The following is a 13,554-nucleotide window of genomic DNA, read 5'->3' on the forward strand; positions in this document are numbered from 1 at the left end:
TAGTATACGCAGATGAATATGCAAATTAGCCCCGCCTCCACTCACTCACGCCAGCTCAGAGATCCACTCGCTCAACTTTACTGTTGTAAACGCTGCACAGTGGCAAATGGAAATACTGGTTTAATTCAGCCGTATATGTTTGAGCCAGAAACTGATTCAGAAGCAGTGGATGAGGGAATTATACATGCTCGTCTACAAGTCACATAACAGTAATTGATATGATTAGCCTTTGGCTTGACTACGTTATGAAACGGCTGATAATGTGTTGCTAATGTTACACAAACCATGTTCCCGTTCGCCATCTCAGAGTCAGACATCTGCCTTTTAAAAATCAGCATCCTTAGATACGCTTTGAACAACTTAGTTGTCATAACATCATAATATACATCAAGTGAAACTCGAAAAATTTGAATATCGTGCATTTATTTCAGTAATTCAACTTAAAAGGTGAAACTAATATAGACTCATTACATGCAAAGTGAGATATTTCAAGACTTTATTTGTTATAATTTTAATGATTATGGCAGATTGTATACAAAAGTACATTTTGTGAAAAATACTGTTTTTTTACACTCGAAACATGAACACGTGTTATATTGCACACTGTAAACACAATCAAAGCTTCAAAATCACAGGAAAACGGGACCTTTAAAGAGAAAATACTCACCATTAATGTATTGTCAAATACAATACATTAATGGTGTTGACTTATGAATTTATACATGGTTGGTCTTAAAGCATATTAAAGGATTAGTTCACTTTTAAAGTGAAACATATACTCACCCTTAAGTTGTTTCAAACCTGTATGAATTTCTTTCCTCTGCTGAACACAAAGGAAGATATTTTGAAGAATGTCAGTAACCAAACAGTTTTTGGTTCCCATTGACTTCCATAGTAGGAAAAAAATATACTATGGAAGTCAATGGGAACCAAAAACTGTCTGGTTACTGACATTCTTCTAAATATCTTCCTTTGTGTTCAGCAGAGGAAAGAAATTCATACAGGTTTGAAACAACTTAAGGGTGAGTATATGATGACAGAATTTTCACTTTAAAAGTGAACTAATCCTTTAAAAACACCACGTAAACATAAACAACATTAAAAACTTGATTTTCACCACAGGGGGACTATAATACATTTTTGTGGTCGACACTTTCCTGTCTGTCTCTTTTGGGAAAATGGGCCAAAATACTGATGACTCATCTTGTTTGGAGGGGACGTATGCTAATTTTTGCAGAGTCTCTGTAGAATGTCTGACAAACTGATACCACCTGCAAGTTAACTAAAGGAAATCAGTTGAATATGTCCTGTCCTGCTTCAATAGAAAATACAAGAAAGAAAATTGCATTCCGAACATTTTCTTATCAAAGTAGGAGTCAAACATGATTAAAAAAAATAAGTATTCCATAACAAAAGTTCAGAGTGGGCAATGACACTTAAACCCTCCCAAACTTTAGGCATTATTCGTTTCCTTTTGAAGTTCAGCACTGTTCTTTCCCAAAAAGACTAACTTGAAAAGTGAAAGCCATGACTTTAGCACCCTCTTAAGCCCTCCGTCTGAACACTACGTGACACATCCAAGCCTTTCTGTCAAGTCCTTGAGGAGAACTGAGACTTCCTGTGCCCGCCAACCTGAGAGCGGTGAAAACACACGCGCACACACACACATGCGTTTGTTGAAATCCACAGATCCTCAGGAGATGATTGTGACCTCCACTCACAGGAGGTCCTGAGACAAATGTGGCGTGTTGTGGAGCCAGTGAGCCATTAGTGCTGTTTTCCCCTTGACCTCTCAGACAGGAACAGCCATTATGGCGTTGTTCGAACAAAAACCTCAAGGTGGGTTCAGTGTTTCAAAGCCCGGCAGGTTTCGTCTAGAAGTAGTTTCTGAGAACGTGTGTGTGTGTTTGAGAGATAGACCGACGGAGAAAGAACAGCAAAAGTCAAGGAGCTAGAGCTCACAGCCCATTAAATAATACATCCTCACTGAAAGGCCTTAAGGTAGCGCTGAAGCCGAAGCGTTCTGGAGCTGCATGATTACAGGCTGTCCGCCTCTGACACACACACACACACACCCTCACCAGCCTGGCTAACGGGAAGACACGCGGACGCTAGATATCGCTTGCAAGCTAAATAAAAGCTGAAAAGTTCTTCAACAAAAGGAAAGCGATATATCCAGATGTCGGTGGTGTGACTAATATGAGAGCTCCAGAACAGTCTCAGGAACACAAAGACTGTTCAGAAGCTCTGCGCCCGCCGCCACGAACCAGACCGCGAGACACAGGATTTGTCTGATCATGGTTTTAGTCTGGAGTCATTTTATTTTGACCTTGTAACTTTCAGTCACATTTTAGCATATTGTTATTCTTTTAGCCAGTATTTCTTTTTTAATTTCTGGACATTTAAATAATACAAGAATTTTTATTAAAATAATGAAATATTATCTAAATAAATTAGCTGTCAAAATAGTGTGTGCGTGCGTGCGTGCGTGCGTGCGTGCGTGCGTGCGTGCGTGCGTGCGTGCGTGTGTGTGTGTGTGTGTGTGTGTGTGTGTGTGTGTGTGTGTGTGTGTGCACATATTATATAAACACAAACTTTTATCTTACTTGCGATTAATCAATATGACAGCAATAAAATAAATGTATAATTTGTTATATATTATATAATTATATAAAGAAATACTATATATATGTATAGAAATAATTTCCTATTAATTTTATACAATTATATATTGTATACAATTACAATTATATATATTACACACTTTAATTATATTAATAAATATAAAAAATATATATATTTTTATAGAAATAATCAGTTATATGTCAGTTATATAAATAAAATGTTTACTTTAGTTGATTTATTTACTTTGTCAATTAACTTATTTAATGCTGTCATATTGTTGGCAGCTAAGCGTGGGAATAATAATAAATGTTATGTTATTGGTAGGCTCATATATTTTGAGTGGGTGAAAATCTTTGGAATTGTGTGTAGTGGATTTAAATACGCTAAATATTGTAAAACAAGAGTAATAAAGTATTATTGGTATCTGAAAGCATTATCAAATTAGCAAACAAAAAGATATTTTACCTGTTTATTAAATTTCATTTATTCAGAGCTCTCAAAAAACATGTTTTTGTCAACTACACCATGTTCCTGGATCAATATCTTTGTTGATCCTGGAACAAAATTCCTGTCCGAAAAAATAGTCATAGCTTTAACCATAACTTGGTTATTCATGATTGGTGAATAAAACTGATGTAGAAGCATCTAAACTCGACATGAACTGTAAACGTGTCCATTAGATCTGATTGGTTGAAATGAATGAATGAATGAATGAATGAATGAATGAATCAATCAATCAATCAATCAATCAATCAATCAATCAATCAATCAATCAATCAATCAATCAATCAATCAAAGCACTTTACAATCATATCAGGTTTCTCTCCTCAACCACCACTAGTGTGTAGCATTCACATGGATGATGAGACAGTACAACGGCGCAGTGCGCTCTCACACACACACACACACACACACACACACACCAGCAATATGGAGAGGAGAGAGAGAGAGAGAGAGAGTGATAGAGACAACTCAAAGGATGGGGTTATTGGGAGGCCGTGATTGGTAAGGCCCAATGGAGGGAATGTGGCCAGGACACCGGGGTTACACCACTACTCTTTACGAGAAGTGCATGGGCTTTTTAATGACCACAGAGAGTCAGGACCTCGGTTTAATGTCTCATCCGAAGGACAGAATGTTGTTTTAGGATCAACAAAGATGTTAATATAGGAACATTGTGAAGTCACATTTACCAATAAATAAACATGCAAGGTGTGAGCGATGTGTGGAATTGTATGATTTGATGGGCACTGAAAAACTGTGGAGCTTTATGTGCAGGCACAGATTCATTTCTGGTTATGCCAATAAAACTCAATAAAACTGAAAGAGAAAGGAGAGAGAGAGAGAGAGAGGGAGGCAGATGTGTTGGAGGATGAGAGCGATACATCACTGAACAGTCACTGCTCTGGAAGCTTCTCTGGACTTGCGCTGTGGAGGGGTGCAACTTCAGGTCTATCCCACGAGATCACAGAGAACGAGAGAGCAAATGAAAGAAAAGAGGAGAGAAAATAACAGCTGAAAAACATCACAAAGGCCCAGCTGCTAATTGAAAAGAGAGCAAATTAATTACGGTAATGAAGCAATTAAAGCGCTGTCACGCAACCAAGCCTCTCTTTAAGTCCGGTAAGCATTTTGTTTCTCAAGCATTCCCCCGGTGTCCGTGTGCAGGAACAGCTTCTTCTTCTCCTTCATTTACACCGTTTCAATCTAGTGGAACACAAACACGAATGGTTAGAAACGGATTGAAATAGGATATTTTCCCCAGTAGAGTCAAACAGAAGGTCAAACAGAGGTCACATCGTGATAAACCGCTTGTATATTTCAACATGTCTTCCAGCAAAAACAGAAGATTTTAAGCATCAACAAGAGCCAAAAGACCAACAAAAAAGCAAGCTTTCATATTGTGCACACTTTTGTTTATCAGGTGAATTTATCTTGTTCTATAGGTGCTTTGTAAAAAAATTATATTTTGACAATGATGCTCACTTTATAACCAGCCTGTTCTCACGTAAATGCGTCTCTATAGTGTGTTTATCGTGCAATTTATATGCGAAAATGAGTTTTTACGTGCATATGATACGCAGTTTTCGCGTGCATTTGATACGCACTTCATTGCGTGTAATACACACGCATCCCACACCACTAATTCTACCCAAACGTATAATACACACACACACCCCACACCACTACTAAACCTACCCAACATCCACGTAAAAACTCACTTTCGCATATAAATTACACGATAAACACACTGCGTGCTATAGAGACGTGTGATCGGGTTGTTATAACAGTCTTTCTTTCCCCTCTATACCTTAGTGTGTTTTATTGATGTACACAAACATAGTTATAAATGGACATTTTGGCCACACACACCTAATGATTCATGTTCGCTTTTCACACTCTAAAAAATGCTGGGTTGTTTTAACCCAATTTTGGGTAAAATATGGACAAACCCAGTCATTGGGTTACATTTTTCGAATGCATTTTTGATCCAACGTTTGGGTTTGTCCATATTTGACCCAAAATTGGGTTAAAACAACCCAGCATCTGCATGCAAAGATAGATTTATTTATTTTCTTAGAGTCCATCATGCATCAGTTTGTCTCTGTGCTCTCTGAGACTCTTGGGAACATTAGAGGAACAGAGATGCTCTCGGAGAGAGAACTTTACTTCAATTGAAATACTTTTAAAATATATTTCACAATAATGAAAGTCATCCTGCCATCATAAATAAAATGAATTACTTTCATTTATACTTTTAGAATTTAAATAATTATAATTTTTGTTCTGTAGATTCTGTCTTTATTTCTTTCTTTTTCTCTCTCTCACATTCTTGTCACATGCTTTTTCTGCGTCTGTGTTTTAATGATTAATGCTGTATTGATGTCCTCAATTAATTTCCTGTTATGCCACAGTAGATCTTCTCAACTCTCTTGCACATCTCCATTTGCTTAAGAGACGTCTCTATTCCCCGTGGCAGATGCCTGTCAGTAGAGCTGCGTGTGTGTTCATTTGTATTCATGTGGGTCTGTGCGTGTAAATAAAAGTGAGAAAAAATGATTAACTCTCTGATGCTGGTGTCCACTAACAGTCATCTTTACAAATCCATTTGAACTGTTCAGGATGTAATACAATCAAACCATGAGTTATGAGCTTTGACCTTTTTCTATTTGGCTGTCCGATTTTAGATGTCATTGTATTTTTAATTAATGAATATAAATATTACCACTGGTCAAAATAAACATTTTTTTAAAATATCAATGATAATAAATAAATTGGAATAATTATATTACAGTATTGAAGTAGAAAGAAACGTGACTTTTTTCTTAGTTTTGATTTAATAATTCGTGCAACAAAGGGTTAATACAGCACTTCAGGCTCCTTTTCTCTCAAAATCTCTCTGTAAACTTGTGTATTCATGTTTTAATGTCACAATGAATAGCATCAATGAATACTTTAGACAGCTTGTAGCAAACAGCTTGTAGATGAGAGACTATAAAGCGCAGAGATCAGTGTCAGGAGCCTCTGGGCAGGACAGCGGAGACGGTTTAAATGCAGAAAAACATAATGGGTTACAAAACACACTTCTGTGTCCACACGTAAAACCCTTCACATGTGAGGCCAAGTTGCCCTTGAAGTGTGTGTGTGTGTGTGTGTGTGTGTGTGTGTGTGTGTGTGTGTGTGTGTGTGTGTGTGTGTGTGTGTGTGTGTGTGTGTGTGTGTGTGTGTGTGTGTGTGTGTGTGTGTGTGTGTGTGTGTGTGTGTGTGTGTGTGTGTGTGTGTGTGTGTGTGTGTGTGTGTGTGTGTGTGTGTGTGTGTGTGTGTGTGTGTGTGTGTGTGTGTGTGTGTGTGCGCGCGCGCCCTGGGCAGAGAGCAGCTTAATGATGGACACACTGGGACATTCATCATCATGTTCACTGCGTCCAGGGCAGCTATTAAACACAGCCCAGAGTACAAAACACACACTCGATGCATTTACACTAACACAATATGCAATGCATATGAGTCACACACATATGCGCTCATTCAGTATAGACAATATTCCAATCACACACAGACCGTGTGATCGATAGATGCCACGCGTGAACAGTGTAACGCCTGCAGAATGTCAAACACTGTGCGGACGCTATATCCGGATCCGTGTGATTCACATTTAGAAGCATAGTTCATCCAAAAATGAAAGTCAACATGAAATCAAAATGGACATTTCTTGTTTTTCATGACATATTGCAGTATTTATTATCAATTATTTATACTGTATGTGCACGTAATTTTTTTATTATTATTCATATGCCTTCATAATCTTCAAAGAAAATAACTTCCTCTCCGACATCTCTTTTCTGATGAGGGCGGGGCAACCTGTCACTCACACGAGATCGACCAATAGCAAACCACAACCACCTAATCAATTCCCGATGAGCAAAATCAAGTCCCGCCCTATTTGTTCTTGTTCGAAAAGCCGTTTCGTTCAAATATACACCACAATAGGGAAAAAATTATATCGCAACTTCCACCTCATGCCGACTTTATTAGTCTGTCGTAATTTTTTCCATATAGTGAAAGTTGAACAGGGAAAAAAACCACCATAAAAGTATCAGAGGGGAAGATTTTCAGTGCATAAAAGCTTAAATATCAGTCTTTTCCCCTCACACAGATCTCATATTTGGTACTATTTCTTATTCATATTGCATTTGTGTGTGTTTTTGAATGTGTGTTTGCTGTGCAGCAGTTTGAATGAGACACACAGCTGAAGTACAGCAGGTGTGAGACGACTCCAGACATTTACAAACTGACACAGACGTGCCTGTAATGCCAGATCCACCTGTGTGGAAGGAGAGAGCGAGAGAGAGAGAGTATTTATACACTTAATTTATTACCTTCATTAGCTTTGATGAGATGGGAAGCAGTTTATGGTTGAGCTACACTGGCCACACATGCAAACATGCGTATTTGTGTGTGTGTGTGTGTGAGAGTGTGTGTATCTGTCAAGGCTTGTTGCCAGGTTACAGCCATGTGTTGAAGCTGCCATAAGCACGTATCGCACCATTGGGAAGTGAACCAGAGAGAAATGGAGTGAAAATCACTTGCAAAATTCAGTTCTTCTAAAACAAGGAAACTTTTAGGGTGAAGTCAGCACGTCATTGAGGAGAAATATGATCTTTTGACAGAGTAAAACCATCTTAAACACTCAAAAACGAAGACTTAGAACCGCTTAATACAGGAAGAGGTTTGACTGACATGATACGACTAACTCAGTTTGCTTTATAGGTGCAGGAAAAACTCAAATCAACATTACTACAATATTAGATAAATGTGCAACAGTTTCTGTGAAGGAGATAGAAGAGGAGAAACTGTAGGAAAATGTGTGTGCACTGCAAAAAAAAACCATCTTTTCTAATCAATATACTATTATTTTGTCAGGAAACATCTTAACACCCTTCAAGCAAAGATGAGCAAATATAATTTTTTTCTTCTTTTCTTGATATCTTGCAAAAAACTTTAGTTTACGATGTTTAGTGTTGTTTTTAGGCCCTTTGGAAGTTTGCTGAGGCCCCCTAGTGGGCTCCGGGCCCCTGGCTGAGAACCACTGTCAAAAATTCTACTTTCACATCCATTTTGTGTTTTATATTAAATATTTTGGCCAATTTGATTAAATGAACACATTTTACAATGTTTAAATACATTCATAATACAATAGTACTGAAAATGTGTGTGTGTGGGGGGGGACAGGCTATTTACACCAACTCTGCCCACTGACGTCTGGTTGGGACTGATACAATTTTGTAAGATGCTTGATAGTTAACGGTAGCAATAGTCTAGAGGTAAGGCGCGCGTTCGAATCCACCTTTTGCCAAACAAAAACAGATTATGCGACTCCCTGAAATTGCATAAAACCAGACAATCAAATTAGCATTTTTGCATCGGGCATTTGTGACTGAATCTACGTGAGACCCTTCTGTTGCACATATTACGTTTGACACCTTTGAGCAACTACATCCCCTTTCCAGAATGTTCTTGCTCATAAAAACGGTGAGTGTTGGCGAATATGCTGGCGTAGAAGTTTTAGCACAAAACAGTAAAATAGTGCCTTCAAAGGGCAAACAAATAATGCAATCCAATTTCTCTCTTGTTTGAGACTGTGATGAAATCAGCTCGTTTTTTTTTTTTCCTTAAATCTACCAAAGGTATTGTGCAAACACCTTGAAATATGCATCTCTGAATGTGTTAGCTCTTTTCCGTCTCCCATCTGGTCGCTAACGCTGCAATATTAAAATGCTAATGGAGCCGTCGGACAGACGCTGAGAAAGGAGAAGTTGATTCCATCTTTCACGGAGCCTGAGAGAGACGCACTAACTCTTCCGGGGCGAGAACGCTGAATGATTGGCTCTGTTTAAAAGCCAAAGGTGATGCAAAGACAAAAGGAAGTGATTTTAAAGTCAAGTTCTGGCCCGTATCTCATCGATTAGCTCAGATCGCGTGACTCGCTGTGGAGTTTCGGGAGGAGAAGCGTGGAGTTAGATTGATAGAGAAGGTAAGTAAGTGGCAGCAGGGGAAATGTATTGACAGTTTAACATTGACAAAACTTCAAAAATGTCTCAAGCTGCTCCCGCCGCCACATTTCTCTCTGTCCGAGAACCCGTACCATTCTTTCCCTTCATGCTCATGTGCTTTTACTCAACCCCAACTATAAACTACTACTGAAAACAAAATATTTTCATGATTTGTTATCACAACTTTTCATCTTTTGTCAAATCAACTTCGATAACTAATGTGTGAAGATAACATACTATTTTGAGTTTCTGTTTATTAAACCATTCTTCTTCATTGTTTTAACTCAAATTTTTAATTACAACGAACTCAAAATTTTAAGGCAACAAGGTAACTTGCTTTTTTAAGTTAAACCAACTTTTTTTTTTACAGTGTAGATGATTTTGGGGAGAAAAATGATGAGTGGTGAATAACTAATCCTAACTGACTCCATCTCCATCTCTACTTCCTTGGCTATAAATGAGCATAAACACTCCTGGCTGTTTCGGTGTGGTTTAGCCACATGTATCAGTCGTGTCCTTTGGGTGTATCTGTGAGCTACGGTTTGATTAGCCAGTCGAAGCCGCGGGATTTCTGCCCCCAAAGCTCCACGTTTCCCCTTCACACCCACGACTCGTGCTTATAGCAGCTGAGCTTTAAACAACACCTATTACTCTTACGCTGTCAATTAGGATAATTTATGGCCGTAATTCTGAGCCGGCACGAGTTGCGGTGTTTTGATGTTGGTAAATACTTAGAAGTTAATTGGGGGCATCTGCTCCGGGGAGTTCGGGCGAAGAATGGGAGACTGTTGTGTTTTCACGCGTGCTTGCCAATTAACAACTCCCACCTCCATGCCACCGAACGCCAAACAACTCGCAGACCCGCCGCTTAGCGCGTTTGCTCCTCCGCCGTGGCTCTCTGGGGTGTGTGTGTGTGTGTGTTTCGATGAAGTTGTAATTGCATGGGTTAATTTCACTTCCTCTATGGATGCTGCATGGGTGTTTCTTCTTTACCTGTATGCAAATTCTGCCCTGTGGACTTCTGTAAAACACACTTTCAATACGCAAGTTTTTATTTGGTAAAGTCCCCATGAAATCAAAATTAAAGTTTTTTGGCTTCAAGTATATGTTAGCCTTAAGGTCATCGAGTAGCTAGTGCGCTCCAAAACAAAACTTATTTTTGACAAATTAGTTTAAAATATTTAAATATTTTTAAATATTTAAAACAAATTTGCAAAACTTACAGTCTCTCACTTCTGCCAATATGGATCAATAATTGAATGACGTCACTCTGCACTTCATCATATTTTCTGTCCAATTAAACGCTCTCTAGAATCTAAAGCATCATTATATCAATAGATGCCGAATAAAAATGTAGCAAACCTTTGTCCACTGTTATCTTGAGACCAGATGCCATGAAACTCACCTATCTGAGACTCACTGACACTTGTCTCATTAGCACACTAAAAACTTTATAAAACTGGTTGTGGTGGAAGTGAGGTCACGCCTTATTGACGGTCATATATAATAATTTTCACACCATAAATGTTCAGTCTGTTTAGAAATGCATTGTTTTATGAATTCCTGATTTTTCTTTTTATAGTTTAAGGTTACAACTCTGGGTTTGGGAGGAAAAGCTGAAATCTCTTCTATTTATAATAAATAAATAAAAATCGATCTATCTGTTCCAGTTGATAATAAAAAGTAAATCCCTGAAGTTGAAGAAACGTCAGTGTGTGAGCGCACCATTGCAATATTCATTCGGTTACCACGGTTTACCACATTTTATTCAAGACGTGTCATGACCCAATCAAAAAAATGTTCTGACTTTCTTTTGAGCAGAAACTCGGTCCTGTCGCTCTTCTCCTTTTGTGTCAATTTCAACTCGCTCTTGTCTTAACTTCCTTCTTCCCTCATTATATACGTTCTTTCATCTCATCATCTCTTTCTTTTTTCTCTCCTCAGAACCCTGACATTGTGCTGGTCCACTACCTGAACGTGCCCGCCATAGAGGATTGTGGGAAACCGTGTGGACCCATCCTGTGCTCCATCAACACAGATAAGAAAGAATGGGCCAAATGGACCAAGGAAGAGCTCATCGGGCAGCTCAAACCCATGTGTGAGTGTTAAACTATTTATAGACTGTTTATTAGCATAATATGTCTAGTATAGAACAAACAAAGCATGTTTAGTTACAGCGGAGACCATTACACCTGCGTTTATGTATTTATCTATTTATTTAATAGCTACACTGTAAAAAAATTATTGTGATTTTAACGGTAAAAGACGTGAAAAAACTGTTAATTGGTTAACAGAAAGTTTCCGTACTATATACGGTAAATAACTGTGATAGATCTAATGGTACATTTCATGTAATTTTACTGTAAAATACCATTAAATTTACAGTTTTTGAAAGTGAAAAAGAACTCATTGTATAATTTACGGTGACAAACCGTAAATTGACATTCCCACAATTCCCTGTGTGACACTTCACATTTAATATATTTTTGTTGAAATAACTATGTTTCTTCATAGTTTTCTTAGTTTTTTCTAATCAGTTATGTACATTGGGGTTTTATGTTACATTTAATGTTGTTAAATTAATGTTTATTGCATTTTTTAAATGTCATGAGTACCATGATGGTGTTTAATGTTTGTGTGAATGACACTGTGCAGCTTCTATATATTAGTATTAACTTTTTAGCGGAAGAACTGCTTGTGATGAGCTTTGATTGATCATGTGACTCTCATCACTGCTGTGATTGGTGGTTATCAGTGTATTACAAAGGTACAAAACAGATATTAATACTTCTATAGAACGGTAATTCACTTTATATCAGATTATAAATATGTTTTTTTACTGTAAATTTTAAGTTAAGTCTGTTAAACCATTAAAGTTGCTAACAACCACAGCTGCCGTTTTTTTACCGTAAAAATCACGGTTTAATTGTTTACAGCGTATATATTCATGGTTATTTCAGAGAAGATGAATCTGTGGTATTTTGGGCATTTAAGTCACACTTGAAATATCTGAATGTCATTGCATGATTAGATAATAAAATATCAAAACAAGTGGCATTTGCCTTCATATTTTGAATGACATTCAGACATTTGAAAGTGTCCAAATAGCGTTTAGTTCTCCGAGGGGTGCATCTGTGCTACACATGCATGTCAGGAAGAGATACAGATCATTTTGACACCCATCCTCTGGTCTCTCCTGTGCTTTTAACTTCACAAAACCAGGAGAGTTTAAGACGGCGTCCGTGCTCACACACTCTGTACATTCACAGCAATGTAATGTTAGAGTGACTTTTAAATCTTAACACACATCAATGAGTCATTAACTTCATGATGTGGTAGAAAGGGCAGGAGAACGCTTCTCACATCATCATCATCATCATCATCATCATCTCTTTGAATGACCTTCGCCGAGTGAAGCTCAGTGACGGTGTGGTACTGCCACCTACTGGTGACCGCTGGACGTCGCAGAGAGTATTAGCTGGGTGGGAAGGCTGGGAACTCAAATATATATAAAGCATGCTGACTGCTCTCACCACTCATGTATTTTAAATGATGCAAGCTGTTCAGATCAAATGTGGCCTTGATGTGGCCCATATATGTGCTGGGGCATGAAAAGGGCATGAATCACCAGATGTGTGTGATTCAGGTAAAAATATCTGAACATGTCAGCGGAAGAATGTCAACATCATTTATATATTGCATAAAGAACATTGAGCTTATTTTAAGTTATGTCAGTTAAGCGCATTTTCCCAGTATTCTACATAATGTGTCGGGATGTCTTACCTTTGAGTTGCTATGCAATTCTGGTTATTTTCAATGATTTTAATTTGATTCTTAATAATTTTTAGTCCCCCATCAATTAAATTTAGTACAGCAATATATATGATTTCAATACTGTAAACTTGTTTGTTTGTTTGTTTGTTTGTTTATTATTTATTTATTTCAACAACGAACAAGAATCAGAATGTAAGGGTGAAATGTGCTTAACAAAAGTCAAAATACTATAATATGCATATATACTGTGTGTGTGTGTGTGTGTGTGTGTGTGTGTGTGTGTGTGTGTGTGTGTGTGTGTGTGTGTGTGTGTGTGTGTGTGTGTGTGTGTGTGTGCGTGTGCGTGTAAGCAGCTGTGTTTTCTCTCTCTCTCTCTCTCTCTCTCTCTCTCTCTCTCTCTGAGACAAACTGATTTGTATTGACTGAAATCATGAAGTTCTTCTCTGAGTGTCTCTAATTGGATTGTGTCAGATGACTGTGATGTTTATTTCTGGACTGAAAGATGAAAAATTATGCTCTCAGTAGATGAAGTGCACGGTTCCATGCTGTGTTTTCTATCAACATTAGAAGAAGCAAACAAGATGGCTTTAGTAACTGTCACTCT

General features: G+C 37.9%; 1 protein-coding gene across 3 annotated transcripts in view; it reads left to right on the plus strand.

Annotated features, from left to right (window-relative positions):
- camta1b (calmodulin binding transcription activator 1b) overlaps positions 1–13,554 on the plus strand; it is a 266,259-nt gene that overhangs the window by 227,904 nt on the left and 24,801 nt on the right. For all 3 annotated transcript variants that reach the window (XM_079597128.1, XM_079597130.1, XM_079597129.1), the window contains one exon: positions 11,121–11,274. In XM_079597128.1, coding sequence (XP_079453254.1) covers positions 11,121–11,274 — 154 coding nt within the window. The remainder of the gene's footprint in view (positions 1–11,120; positions 11,275–13,554) is intronic.

This window comes from Phoxinus phoxinus (genome assembly GCF_949152265.1).
Source record: "Phoxinus phoxinus genome assembly, chromosome: 22".
Classification (NCBI taxonomy): domain Eukaryota; kingdom Metazoa; phylum Chordata; class Actinopteri; order Cypriniformes; family Leuciscidae; genus Phoxinus; species Phoxinus phoxinus.